General features: G+C 33.4%; 1 protein-coding gene across 2 annotated transcripts in view; it reads right to left on the bottom strand.

Moving 5' to 3' along the window:
* The window catches only part of LOC106457299 (platelet-activating factor acetylhydrolase-like), a 64,909-nt gene that overhangs the window by 27,600 nt on the left and 22,918 nt on the right, over positions 1 to 14,391 (bottom strand). For both annotated transcript variants that reach the window (XR_002610120.1, XM_022383165.1), the window contains exon 2: positions 462 to 576. Coding sequence is in view for 1 of the 2 variants with exons in the window: in XM_022383165.1 (XP_022238873.1) it covers positions 462 to 576 (115 nt within the window). In the remaining variant the exon portion in view is untranslated. The remainder of the gene's footprint in view (positions 1 to 461; positions 577 to 14,391) is intronic.

Raw genomic sequence — 14,391 nt, 5'->3', positions numbered from 1 at the left:
AAGAGTAGCCCAAGAGTTGGCGGTGATGACTAGCTGCCTCCCCTTCACTCATTTAAAAAAAGAAGGGGAGGGGCGCGGAAGAAACCATATTTATTAAAGACGAGCATGGATTTGTTTGTTTATTTGTTTGAAGTTAAGCACAAAGCTACACAATGGGCTATCTGTGCTCTGCCCACCACGGGTATCGAAACCCGGTTTCTAGCGTTGTAAATCCGCAGACATACCGCTGTGCCACTGGGGCGCTAGGCCACGTCCAGCTTATGATGGCATTGGAATTGAAATCGTGAGAATACAAAGAAAACCACCAGAAAAAAAAATTCGCTTGAAATCACTTTTAAAATATTTTCAAATTTGAACATTTCGGCCACCGAATTTCAAAAATCTCCGGAGAAAACTTTTGTTTCCAAGTTATATTTTAGAAGGCTTAACATGCCTATAATCTTAACCTATTCTGAACTTACCAATGAAGTGTCGGTTCACAAAACGAATAACTGAAGGTGGAAACCCAAGAAAATCTGCAATACCCTCGAGGTACAGTGGATGAGGAATCATAAGAGGCCATTGAGAGCTACGTTCCTATAAAAAACACATAAAAACCAATAACCCAAATAACATTCAACAGTTAAGCCTAAACAAAAAAAAATCTAAGGTATTTAAGTCTTAGATGGAATTATAATATAAGGTTTGTTTGTTTGTTTTAATTAAGCACAAAGCTACACAATGGTCTATCTGTGCTCTGCCCACCACGGGTATCGAAACCCGGATTCTAGCGTTGTAAGTCCGCAGACATACCGCTGTGCCTCTGGGGGGCATAATATAAGGAATCACTTTTTTAGGTTTTTATTTATGTGTATTCTTCTATTAATGTCGTAAAATATATTAAACCTTTTTGATTTGATTTTTCAATTTTTACAAAAACAAGTAAAAATGGTATCCGGAAAATGACATCATTTAACTTTTTTTCATGAATAAAGAATACAAAAAAAAATATGTTTTAAGAAATGTGTGCATTAGTATATTTTACAAAACCTAATACATAAAAAATCCCCTCCAGGGTATACGATGCTCCTCTACTTTTATTGTAAATGTGCAATTAATACCATGTTTTGTGTAGCATATATATATGTAAAGGAATGCGATAATTAGTGCATGCGTCACAAACCAAAACACATACAAAAACATGACGTATTTAAAACATACAAACTCCTCATCACGATGTATGTTCAATTACTCTTCATATTTCTGAAGATGCCTGTGAGTATATTTTGTATATGAATACTCCATACGATTAGGGACGGCTAGCGCAAATAGCCCTCTTATAGCTTTGCGCGAAATTAAAAAAACAAACAAACAAACAATCAATGCAACTTGCTTCCAAGATGAGGATAAATAACAACAATAAGAAACCATGGAGTCACCACTATCACCACGTGCTTAGTAACATCAAGCTTTAATGCGTTCTTTAGCAGTGTAAGACTAGAGGGAAGGCAGCTAGTCATCACCACCCACCGCCAACTCTTGGGCTACTCTTTTTACCAACGAATAGTGGGATTGACCGTCGCATTATAACGCCCCCACGGCTGAAAGGGCGAGCATGTTTGGTGGGATGGGGATTCGAACCCGCGACCCTCAGATTGCGAGTCGAGCGCCTTAACCACCTGGCCATGCCCTGGCCTAGTTGAATTGATATAGAAAGTTGTGAGTTCTATTATCGTGGATGTCAGTCGGGTGCATTCTTTGGTAGTTCTATCATCTTCAAACTGATGGCAGATGATCTGTAGTGTTTCAAGAATTTGGTACATTTAGTCTAGGAGGAGTAAGCTGAGTTTCAGACTTTGTTCCCACCTTTTTAAAGAAAAAGGTTTGATTTGATTTTCTGGAAGCGATGACCTCCCCTTAAACATTTTAAGGTATGCTATAAACGTTATCAACAAAATTTGTGGTAGCAGTTTTTTGATTCTTTTTTTATGTGATTCTTTGTGTCATACAGTTCTCAGAAAAGTCGCAAAAATCCCGACGTATTTTCATTATGTCATTCAGTAATATCCTAACAAAAGCTGTGTAGCACATGATTCAGTAGTAACATCCAATCAGAAGCTGCATAGTACATCATTCATCAATAATATCCAATCACGAACTATGTAGCACACCATTCCCTGTTTTAGCAGAAAACTATCCAAAAAGTTTTTCTAATCACATAAACTTTGTTAAACCTTGTAAGTATGCAGTTCAACAGTTATTGCAAGACACGGAATACCAGCAAACAAAAGGAAATATCAAACATACTACATGTTAATTAGAATAAAGTCCTTCTGCTTGGAAATGTTAACGATTCTTTGTGCATTCTTTAATCCAAAATAACATGCTTAGGAAAGACTATTGTAATAATAAGTAGGAATGCATCCGTTTGCAAAGTAAACTGAATAAATGTACTACACAAAGTCGACCATAATAAGCTTGATATAAAAATGTCTGATGAAACTGATCTGTTGTCGGCTAAATTCAAGTGAAACATGGTTTAACACATGTGCAACATGTTACTAATAATGTATTTTTCTTATAGTCATTCGTACTTACATATTTACAGACACATTACTTGTAAATCAACAAGACATGATACACACTTCACAATAACGTGTATTACAGAGTGTATCATTTCTTGACCACATTTCGGATTTGAAGCTAATGTCAGCATTTAACTTGAACACATAATGAGGGTAGTCCCCAGTTTCACAAGACTACTGCTCAGCTTAAATTTAGGATTACTTTTTTCACAGTCAGGGGTATTTTTAGGTCATATTCAGTTTATTGTTAATTCAAATATTGATTAGACTAGCTTTCTGGTCAGCTCCATAGTTTTAGATACAATACTTCCCTCTTAGATGGATAATGACTTAAAATAGTTTTAGATACAATACTTTCCTCTGAGGTGGATATTGACTTAAACACAGTTTTAGATACAATACTTCCCTCTGAGGTAGATAGTGACTTAAAAACTATTTTAGATACAATACTTCTCTCTGAGGTAGATAATGACTTAAAAACTATTTCAGATACAATACTTCCCTCTGAGGTGGATAATGACTTAAAAACTATTTTAGAAACAATACTTCCCTCTGAGGTAGATAATGACTTAAAACTATTTTAGATACAATACTTCCCTCTGAGGTGGATAATGACTTAAAAACTATTTTAGAAACAATACTTCCCTCTGAGGTGGATAATGACTTAAACACAGTTTTAGATACAATACTTCCCTCTGAGGTGGATAATGACTTAATCACAGTTTTAGATACAATGCTTCCCTCTGAGGTGGATAACGACTTAAACACAGTTTTAGATACAATACTTCCCTCTGAGGTAGATAATGACTTAAAAACTATTTTAGATACAATACTTCCCTCTGAGGTAGATAATGACTTAAACACAGTTTTAGATACAATACTTCCCTCTGAGGTAGATAATGACTTAAACACAGTTTTAGATACAATACTTCCCTCTGAGGTGGATAATGACTTAAAAACTATTTTAGAAACAATACTTCCCTCTGAGGTAGATAATGACTTAAAACTATTTTAGATACAATACTTCCCTCTGAGGTGGATAATGACTTAAATGATTGGATTACTGTATACTACGACACAGGATCTCATATGCTATGACATGGAGTTATGTGTTCTACGACATGGGATCCTCTATGTTATGCCGTGATATCCTATATGTGGTAACATGAAGGCCTGTGTGCTATCATATGGGATCCTTCATGCTGTAACATGGAATCTTGTGTTCTATGATAGGGGGATCCTGTTTGTTGTAACATGGAATCTTGTGTGCTATGATATGGGATCCTGTTTGTTGTAACATGGAATCTTGTGTGCTATGATATGGGATCCTGTTTGTTGTAACATGTAATCCTGTATGCTATGAAATAAGATCCTGTGTGTAGTTCATTATGCTATATGGGATCCTTGGAAATACAGATGAAAGTGTATTAATGCTATTGCATAAAATGAGCATAAAGAAAAGAACTAAGAACCATTCATTTCGAAGAAATATGCATCTATTAAACATTTATGACCTGAGATGTCCTTCACATATTTTCCATCTTTGAATTATTACCTATGAACATAGAGAATGAAAAAAGCGTTTTACTGTGTTTATTCCTTAACATTTTTGCAATAATATTTATCTCTAAACAAAAAAAACAAAAAAAAAACTATTACTGTTCAAAACACGTGATTTTTGTACATCAAGGTACTGAAACTTCATTACGTAATATAAGTGCACAAGCAGGTGTATCAAAAGAAAGGAAGACATGGATGAACGCTCTTAATAGTCTTAAAACCTGGAATAGCTAAAACTTAGTAGTGCATTTTTTAAAAAAAGTTAATTTTTATAGCTAAACATGCTCCTTTGATCTAGACACACATATTGTTTTTGCATCATTAGGAATTATTACCCCCCCCCCTCTAAAAAGACGGCGGTTTCGGTTTGTTTGTTTGTTTCACAGGGCTATCTGTGCATAGGTGTCACTAAATTTAAACTGATAAACTAGAAGGAAGGAAGCTAGTTAACAACACCCTCCGCCAACTTTTTAGCTACTATTTAACAAAGAAACGTAAGATTGACCGTCACATTATAACGTCCCTATGATTGAATAGGCAAGCGTGTTCGGTGACGGGATTGAAGCCCTTGGCTCACAGATTGCGAGTTGAGTGCCCTAAGAACCATGCCATGTCAGACCACCCCAGGGTGGAGGGCTATGCTCTGAACATCACAGCTGTACGACAGCTTGTTTTGTTTTGAATTTCGCGTAAAGCTATACAAGAATTATCTTCGCTAACCGTTCCTAATTTGGCAGTGAAAGACTAGAGGGAAGGCAGCTAGTCATCACCACTTACCGCCATCTCTTGGGCTACTCTTTTACCAACGAATAGTGGGATTGACCGTCACATTATAACGCCCCCACGGCTGAAAGGGTGAGCATGTTTGGTGGGACAGGGATTCGAACCCGCAACCAGCAGATTGCGAGGCGAGCGCCCTCACCACCTGGCTATGGTGGGCTGCTATATGACAGAACCCTTTGCAATGGAAGCTACTTAGCAGATCTGTTGGCAAAAGTCTCTGTAAGATTGTAAGTTGTGATATACCAAAATCCCTCTGAACGAATCCATACCATAGCATACTTACATGGCGTAATTATCCAGTCAGTTCTATATAATTCAATCGTTTACTGCTGTTAGTATACAAATTATAATTTTCTGGAATTCCTACCTAATACCCAGTTTAGAGTTATACAGAATCCATATATTTTATACTGAAATGATCTACTAAGTTAACCCTAACTAATTAAGGGTGACGGAAAATTATACAGAATCCTTGTATTTTATACTGAAATGACCCACTAAGTTAACCCTAACTAATTAAGGGTGATGGAAAAGTCTAAGTTTTAACACATAGAGATATTAGCCTGATACTGGGACGTTGAAATCGTTTAATTAAAGCACAGCCGTTCTTAATACTAGGGTTATTGACAACAAATATTTTCGGGGCCGTTAAGTAGCTAAAAAAATATTATTTTTAAAATTGTTTGAATTGTTTAAAAATGTTGGATTTCATATAGATAAGAAAATTCTAAATTGTGTTGACACTAAGACTAAACTTACTCTCAGAAGAAAATCGCTACGTAAAAAAATATACAGTCATGCTCAAACAGCATTAACGCTTGTTATTAAACTATATTTAATGATGCTATTTTCCAACATTTATTTTTACAAGTGTTGTACACCCAACCCTTTCCAGATTATATTTTGTTGAAAAATAGAGAAAACAACGATTATTCATAAACTTATATCACACGTAGAGAACGATTTTCAACAAATTGCAACGTTTTTGTAGCGTTAAACTAATCGTTAATCGCATAGCGCTCACCTGGTGGCAAGTTAATTAGATTAAACGCAAGTAGAATGTTGACACGTTTGTTTAACAAATTCGAGAGCTTTAACATGAGCCTTCCGGTAAGATATAAAAACATGCATTGGCTTGTTCTTGCCCCCAGGGTTATGACTATTTAGGGTAAATGTTTCGATGTGATTAGGATATAAAAAGACAAAAAAAAAGTACGAGACAAATATAGAATCATAACATGGTAAACATCAGCTTAAAGCTGTAGCTTAACTTCTAGGAATAATAATCTTCCTATCACACGATGGGCTGACACGTTGTGTTTATTACAATTATCTTTAATTCGTTATTCTTTCCCTAATAGGAAAAAGAGTTAGCCTAGTACTCAACATCTCGAACGAGAATCCCCACTTCATTTAATTTGCTCTCTAGTGTTTCAGCCCATCACATCATCCCCACGATATATTTATTACCATCATGCAGGTGTGTTAGCGAATTTAGAAAAACGACAGCTTATCTTTCAAGTTATGTTCCAACCTCTTCTCTTTTGAAGTATTTTGTTTTCCTTTCCCAAAAGGTCTCCGCAGATATGAGCACCTGTATTCCACTAATCAAGGATATCGTATTTGGTAAGATATTCCATATACTCTTCTCCAACTCATATTAGCATCAGGACCATCTAGCTCTTGGAAGAATACAAAGATAATGATGTGATCCTGATAGAAGCAGTTTCGATACTACCAATTTTAATATATTCTTTGAGATTTCGTATGTCTTTCCCTGTGTAGAGTAATGTCATCAGAAAGTGCAACCAGGGATATATTGGATCAACTACAATAAAATACCTTGTTAGTGGTATATGTGTTCACATGCCCGAAGTACAACCAAGGATATATTGGATTAATTACAAGTAAATACCTTGTTAGGGGTATATGTGTTCACAGGCTCGAAGTGCAACCACGGATATATCGGATCAACTAAAAAATAATACCTAGCTAGTGGTATATGTGTTCACATGCCAGAAGTGCAAACAGGGATATATCGGATCAACTACGAGTAAGCTCAACAGTCAAATAAAAGAACAACGTGACGTTAAATATTATTCCCAGCCGCTGTTTAAGCCTGACTCCAATTATTTTGTTCACATCACTTTCCGTTCCAGGGGAAAATGTCATCTTGGAATGTTAGTTTATTTCTTGCCTAAATAGCTCTTAACCAAAAGATTAATACTCTATCACTACATCTTTATTTGTGAAAACGTAATGAAAAGAACAGAAGACGAACTTGGATCGTTTAATCTGGATTACAAATGTTCTTCTTGTTGGAGACACAAACAAAAGTGCATGCAAGAAACATGTCTAGGAAAACTCGTCTATAAAGATGCACACGATGAATGGAGTAGCTTGTAGCTGAAGTTCGCGAAGAGCGACTGTATGAGATCCATCTAGTTTGATTGCTATACTAATGTCTGCAGCTAATTTGTTCTGTTTGTCAGGATACTTATCGGGCCTTCCGTTTGTCAGGATATTTATCTAGCCTCCAAGGCCTGTGTTAATCTTCTAAGTTTACAACTCTTTGAACTAATGTGTTGAAAATTGATTCATTGTCACCAGCAATTCGTTAAACAATTGATTGCAGCGTTGACTGATTAACGGAAAAACTTGGTCGGCTACTAAACGAAACTGTGCTATCTGCACTCTGTCCAACGCAGTGAACCAAACCCTGGATCTTAGTGTTGCGAATCAGTAAACTTACTGCTGATCTAGGCTATCGAATCGTAGTAAAAAAACATAATCGCATATCTGAGAGATTCTTATGACAAGAAACTGTAAATAAGTTCTAACTAAAAACAACGAAAAAGCAAAGTTGGTTTTCCCGTTTTTGTTCTATTTTATCTTTTGAATTATAATTCGTTTTTTTTTTTGGTGTTCTCAAATGAAATTAAGTAAAAAAAATAATCTATCTCATTTGTCTTTTTCGGCGGGAAATAATAAAAAAAAAACATTAAGAAATAATATGAACATGTAACAATTATTGTTGTTAAGCGTTAAGCTACGTAGTGGGGATGCGAGCCCCGAACTTTAGCGCTATAAGCCCTTTAGCTTACAGCCGAACCAGCAGAAAACATCTTTAACGGAAACAAGATTGCTGCTATATAGCCTCATCCATTCTAACTAAAGTAATCTGCTATGTAATTGGCTAATTCGTCACTCTATCTCAAACAGTGTTGTAGAATATTTGAAATCATCTTGTCGATTTCTTGGCGCGGCATTTTGAACAGGGAAATCTCACGAATCCATAAGCATGAACTATAGGTTTAGTAATATGCCACCTATTGCTAGAGCTACCTAATATATCATTTTGTAGTTTATAATATAGTGTATTAAATAATGTATTTATGTAAATACACATATAATAAACCACAATATGAATGACATTGGAATATATGGACTATAAATAGCAAGTGTACCCCAGTGTAAAGGATGGTCGTTCAAACATAAATATCATGCTATAACACGGCCCTGATAGGGGAATTGAATTCATATAATAAACAGTCATGAAAGCAATACCCTCTTTTCTGTAGGGTTCAACATTTGAAAGAGCAACAACGCTGAGAAATTTAAAATGCTCAGATATTAAAACCACACCTATACTGAGGGAGAAATTACACCCACGATGCGGGAGGAAGAGGTCAAGATTGCACTTGACCCTCCCAGGTCCAAATAAGGACCTAAATTCCGATGAAGCAGAAACAACGAATGAAGATTCTCAACAGAAAGGTAGAATAACAACAGTTAATAACTGTTAGTCAGTTACTTTTAAAATAAAAATGAGTTTAACTTGATGTTTATAACTGTTAGTCAGTTACTTTTAAAATAAAAATGAGTTTAACTTGATGTTTATAACTTTTAGTCAGTTACTTTGAAAATAAAGATGAAAATTAACTTGATGTTTATAACTGTTAGTCAGTTACTTTGGGTTTTTAAAATAAAGATGAGTTTGAACTTGATGTTTATAACTGTTAGTCAGTTACTTTGGGTTTTTAAAATAAAGATGAGTTTTAACTTGATGTTTATAACTGTTAGTCAGTTACTTTTAAAATAAAGATGAGTTTTAACTTGATGTTTATAACTGTTAGTCAGTTACTTTTAAAATAAAGATGAGTTTTAACTTGATGTTTATAACTGTTAGTCAGTTACTTTGGGTTTTTAAAATAAAGATGGGTTTTATTCAAAAATAAAAATAATAAGACATTTTTAAGAGTTTGTTCTGTGGGACACATGCAAACGGATTTTTTATCTTTAAACAGAAAGCTACAAAAATGAACTATCTGTGCTGTTCCCGCCGCGGGTATCAAAACCCAGTTTTAAGCATTATAAACAATCATATTTACTGCTGGGCCAACGGGGGCCATACGATGATTACATGTAATAGAAAAGGATGTGCAGTATATACATATGTATATATATATATATATAAAACAGTAAATCTTTGTTTTCTTAGTGCAAAACTACAACATGTTCTAACTACACTCTGTCTAACTCGGGGAATCGAGTCCATATGTCCATAAGCTTAACCTCTGACCTACTGATCGACAACGGTTTAAGCATAATTCATTTATAATATACGGCATTGGTATTTAAGTTTCATAGTATAGTTTTACAAAATGTTATTATTTATTAGTGGCATTACAAAATGTTATTATTTGTTAGTGCCATTACAAAATGTTATTATTTGTTAGTGCCATTACAAAATGTTATTATTTGTTAGTGCCATTACAAAATGTTATTATCTATTAGTGGCATTACAAAATGTTATTATCTATTAGTGGCATTACAAAATGTTATTATCTATTAGTGGCATTACAAAATGTTATTATCTATTAGTGGCATTACAAAATGTTATTATTTGTTAGTGCCATTACAAAATGTTATTATTTGTTAGTGCCATTACAAAATGTTATTATTTGTTAGTGTCATTACAAAATGTTATTATCTATTAGTGCCATTACAAAATGTTATTATTTATCAGTGCCATTACAAAATGTTATTTATTAGTGGCATTACAAAATGTTATTATTGTCATTACAAATTGTTATTATTTATTATTGCCATTACAAAATCTTATTATTTGTTTGTTTGTTTGAAGTTAAGCACAAAGCTACACAATAGGCTATCTGTGCTCTGCCCACCACGGGTATCGAAACCCGGTTTCTAGCGTTGTAAGTCCGCAGACATGCCACTGTGCCACTGGGGGGCATATTATTTGTTAGTGTCATTACAAAATGTTATTATTTGTTAGTGCCATTACAAAATGTTATTATTTGTTAGTGCCATTACAAAATGTTATTATTTGTTATTGCCATTACAAAATGTTATTATTTGTTATTGCTATTACAAAATGTTATTATTTATTATTGCCATTACAAAATGTTATTATTTATTATTGCCATTACAAAATGTTATTATTTGTTATTGCCATTACAAAAGGTTATTATTTATTATTGCCATTACAAAATGTTATTATTTGTTATTGCCATTACAAAATGTTATTATTTGTTATTGCCATTACAAAATGTTATTATTTGTTATTGCCATTATAAAATGTTATTATTTGTTATTGCCATTACAAAATGTTATTATTTATTATTGCCATTACAAAATGTTATTATTTATTATTGCCATTACAAAATGTTATTATTTATTAGTGCCATTACAAAATGTTATTTATTAGTGGCATTATGTTATAAAAGTTCTTCGTACGAAAGTTTGATTAGAATATTTGCAGGAGGTAGGAGTCAATACCAGTTTTGAAAAAAAAATACAAAAAAAGTATGAACTTCCTTAAAATCACACATAAAAAAAATACCGAGAGCTTTCAGAAAGTAGACCTTTCCCCTTCACGTTCCCCCTCTCCCGACACTTGCATCAATGAAAGTTGAAAGTATCCTTCGGCTACTGGTCATCAACGCGAGATAAATACAAAATATCACTCTTAGTTGTATGTACAGCACGAAGTCTAGGGAGAGATAAGCGTTTCATGTCAAAGAAATCAGCGTTATATTACCTTACTTATAAGAAAGTTGAACTTGACACAGTAATGTCAGTATCCATGTCATTTTATATCAGTTAAATAACAAACACGTGTAATAAAAACTCCCATCAGCCACTCGATCTTCAAGCGTATGAAAAAAAAAAAGATAGGGTAAGGGTTTAATTATGAAAATTAATTGTGGTTGCGATAACGAATAAAGAAAATAACCATAACGAACTTAACAGTGTCTTATCAAGAGTATCATATTTTTTTTATGAATTATCATTAGTGGTTAATTTGGTGTGAAAATTTCACTAATAGTTATCTTATGAAATTTATTGAATGGTTTTATTACTGGAGTTTGTTTATTTACATAAAAGTTTATTTACATTAACTCATTGTAACATTTATTTATAATTCCAGTTCAAAGTTGTTTTTTTTTTTTTTTTTGGTTTCGAGATGGTAAACTATTTATCTCAATGCTAACAAATTTGATCGCTCATAGAAAATTTTCAGTGTTGTAGTAATTTTAATTTTTTCGTTGACCCCTATACTTGGTTTTAACTTTTTTGTTGGGCCTTTTACTAGGTTAGCATTATGTAGCGCGACAGTTGTAGTTAATATATTAGTAGTTACAATGTGTATGCTTGTAAGAGAACTGCTGTTAGTGGACTGTTGAGCTAAAGACTAGAATTAATCCTAATATAAAACATGTCTGTGAATCCTAGAATACACAAAACTTAATCAAACAAGTGTTTGTGAATTATTTAACAACACATAAAACTTGAACAACAAACAAGTGTTTGTGAATTATTTAACAACACGTAAAACTTGAACAACAAACAAGTGTTTGTGAATTATATAACAACACGTAAAACTTGAACAACAAACAAGTGTTTGTGAATTATTTAACAACACGTAAAACTTGAACAACAAACTTCACAAACACTTGTTTGTTGTTCAAGTTTTACGTGTTGTTATATAATTCACAAACACTTGTTTGTTGTTCAAGTTTTACATGTTGTTAAATAATTCACAAACACTTGTTTGTTCAAATTATGTGTGCTGTTAAATGATTCACAAACACTTGTTTGTTGTTCAAGTTTTACATGTTAAATAATTCACAAACACTTGTTTGTTCAAATTATGTGTGCTGTTAAATGATTCACAAACACTTGTTTGATTAAGTTTTTTGTGTTGTCACAGGTTATATAATTCAGAAACATTTGTTTGTTGTTCAAGTTTTACGTGTTGTTATATAATTCACAAACACTTGTTTGTTGTTCAAGTTTTACGTGTTGTTATATAATTCACAAACACTTTCATTTAACAGCACACATAATTTGAACAAACAAGTGTTTGTGAATTATTTAACAACATGTAAAACTTGAACAACAAACAAGTGTTTGTGAATTATTTAACAACATGTAAAACTTGAACAACAAACAAGTGTTTGTGAATTATTTAACAACACGTAAAACTTAAACAACAAACAAGTGTTTGTGAATTATTTAACAACACACATAACTTGAACAAACAAGTGTTTGTGAATTGTTTAACAACACACAAAACACAATAAAATAACTCAATTGTAGAATATAGGTGTGGTACAGGACTATGCGATATTTTTACTACCATCTTAGTTAATATATAAATGTTTCAAAATTTCTGTTCACTTTCAGTTCAATTTAGACAGTGAGCATGGTTCAAGTAAAACATGTAACTTCTCTTTAGGTGCTTCAGATTCACTAAATGGTCAGTAAGCATGTTTTTAATTGGTCACTAAACATGTTTTTAATTGGTCAGTAAGCATATTTTAATTGGTCACTAGGCATGATTTCTTGCAGGAAAGGTAGCTGTGACTTCACTCCTGATGTCCATAAACAGACAGCTGTTTTTTCTGAAGGCGAAATGTGTACTGACCCAGGGTTTCTCCGCCCTTTTGTTCGTGGTTAAGAGTGGTTAAGAATCATGTGAGAGACGTAGGTGCGAGTCGTGAGCAGCCTGGATTTGTTTCCGTAATTGTATTTTGATATTCAAAGACAGGGTCTTCCCTACTTTGATTCAGATTGAGATAAAGAGCTGGACTGAGATTGAGATTGATTCAAGCTTCCGAAATCTTCAGAGCTTTAGTCTAGCAGATTACAATAGAGTGTTTTCTGGTTTTAAAATTTAGAGATTTAACATAGTTTAACATTGAAGGATTTTCAATTTAACATTTGTACTTTCTTATGTGCATAACTTAAAGGGAATAGTGGAGAGACTCACATTAAGCTTGTGAGAGAGAACCAATATTTTCACATTATTTCTCTCTTACCAGTTCCCCACACCCATTACAAATACTTACTCTTGTCCTGTTTTTCTACTGAGTTTTACTTTGATCACATTAAGCTTGTGATGGAGAACCAATATTTTCACATTATTTCTCTCTTACCAGTTCCCCACACCCATTACAAATACTTACTCTTGTCCTGTTTTTCTACTGAGTTTTACTTTGATCACATTAAGCTTGTGAGAGAGAACCAATATTTTCACATTATTTCTCTCTTACCAGTTCCCCACACCCATTACAAATACTTACTCTTGTCCTGTTTTTCTACTGGGTTTTACTTTGATCACATTAAGCTTGTGAGGGAAAACCAATATTTTCACATTATTTCTCTCTTACCAGTTCCCCACACTCATTACAAATAGTTACTCTTGTCCTGTTTTTTCTACTGGGTTTTACTTTGACTTTATTCTTAATTAAGATTGTTGTTGTTGTATATTTTGTGTGCGGCCCCTTACTTGTTGATTAAATCATTTAGAGTTCAAGGGGACACAAACCCATATTCTGTGACAGAATATTCGCCGGACTTTCTGTTTAGCAGACCCCACCAATTTATTCTGAGGGAAATCTAGAAAATCCAACACACGTAAATTAATCAACCAAGCGTTTGTGAATTTGTAGGATAACACATGTATCTTAATCAGACAAATGTTTGTGTATTGTATAAAAATACACATATTTTAATCAAACAACTTTCTGTGAATTGTAGGACAACACACATAACTTAATCAACCAAGTGTATGAAATGTAGGACAATACAAGTACCTTAATCAGTCAAGTGTCTGTGAATTGTAGAAGGACACACACATAACTTAATCAAACAACTATACGCGAGTTCTAAAACAGCACACCATCTGAACAAAACAAAATGCCTCTGAATCATATAACAAAACATATCAGGCAATTTTCTGTGAATTACAGGACAACACACAAAATTTAAACAAACGATTTTCTGTGAATTACAGGACAACACACAAAATTTAAACAAACAATTTTATGTGAATTACTAAACAACACACAAAATTTAAACAAACAATTTTATGTGAATTACAGGACAACACATAAAATTTAAACAAACAATTTTATGTGAATTACAAAACAACACACAAAATTTAAACAAACAA

Source organism: Limulus polyphemus, unplaced genomic scaffold (genome assembly GCF_000517525.1).
Source record: "Limulus polyphemus unplaced genomic scaffold, Limulus_polyphemus-2.1.2 Scaffold314, whole genome shotgun sequence".
NCBI lineage: Eukaryota > Metazoa > Arthropoda > Merostomata > Xiphosura > Limulidae > Limulus > Limulus polyphemus.
This window is presented reverse-complemented; position numbering and strand designations above follow the sequence as displayed.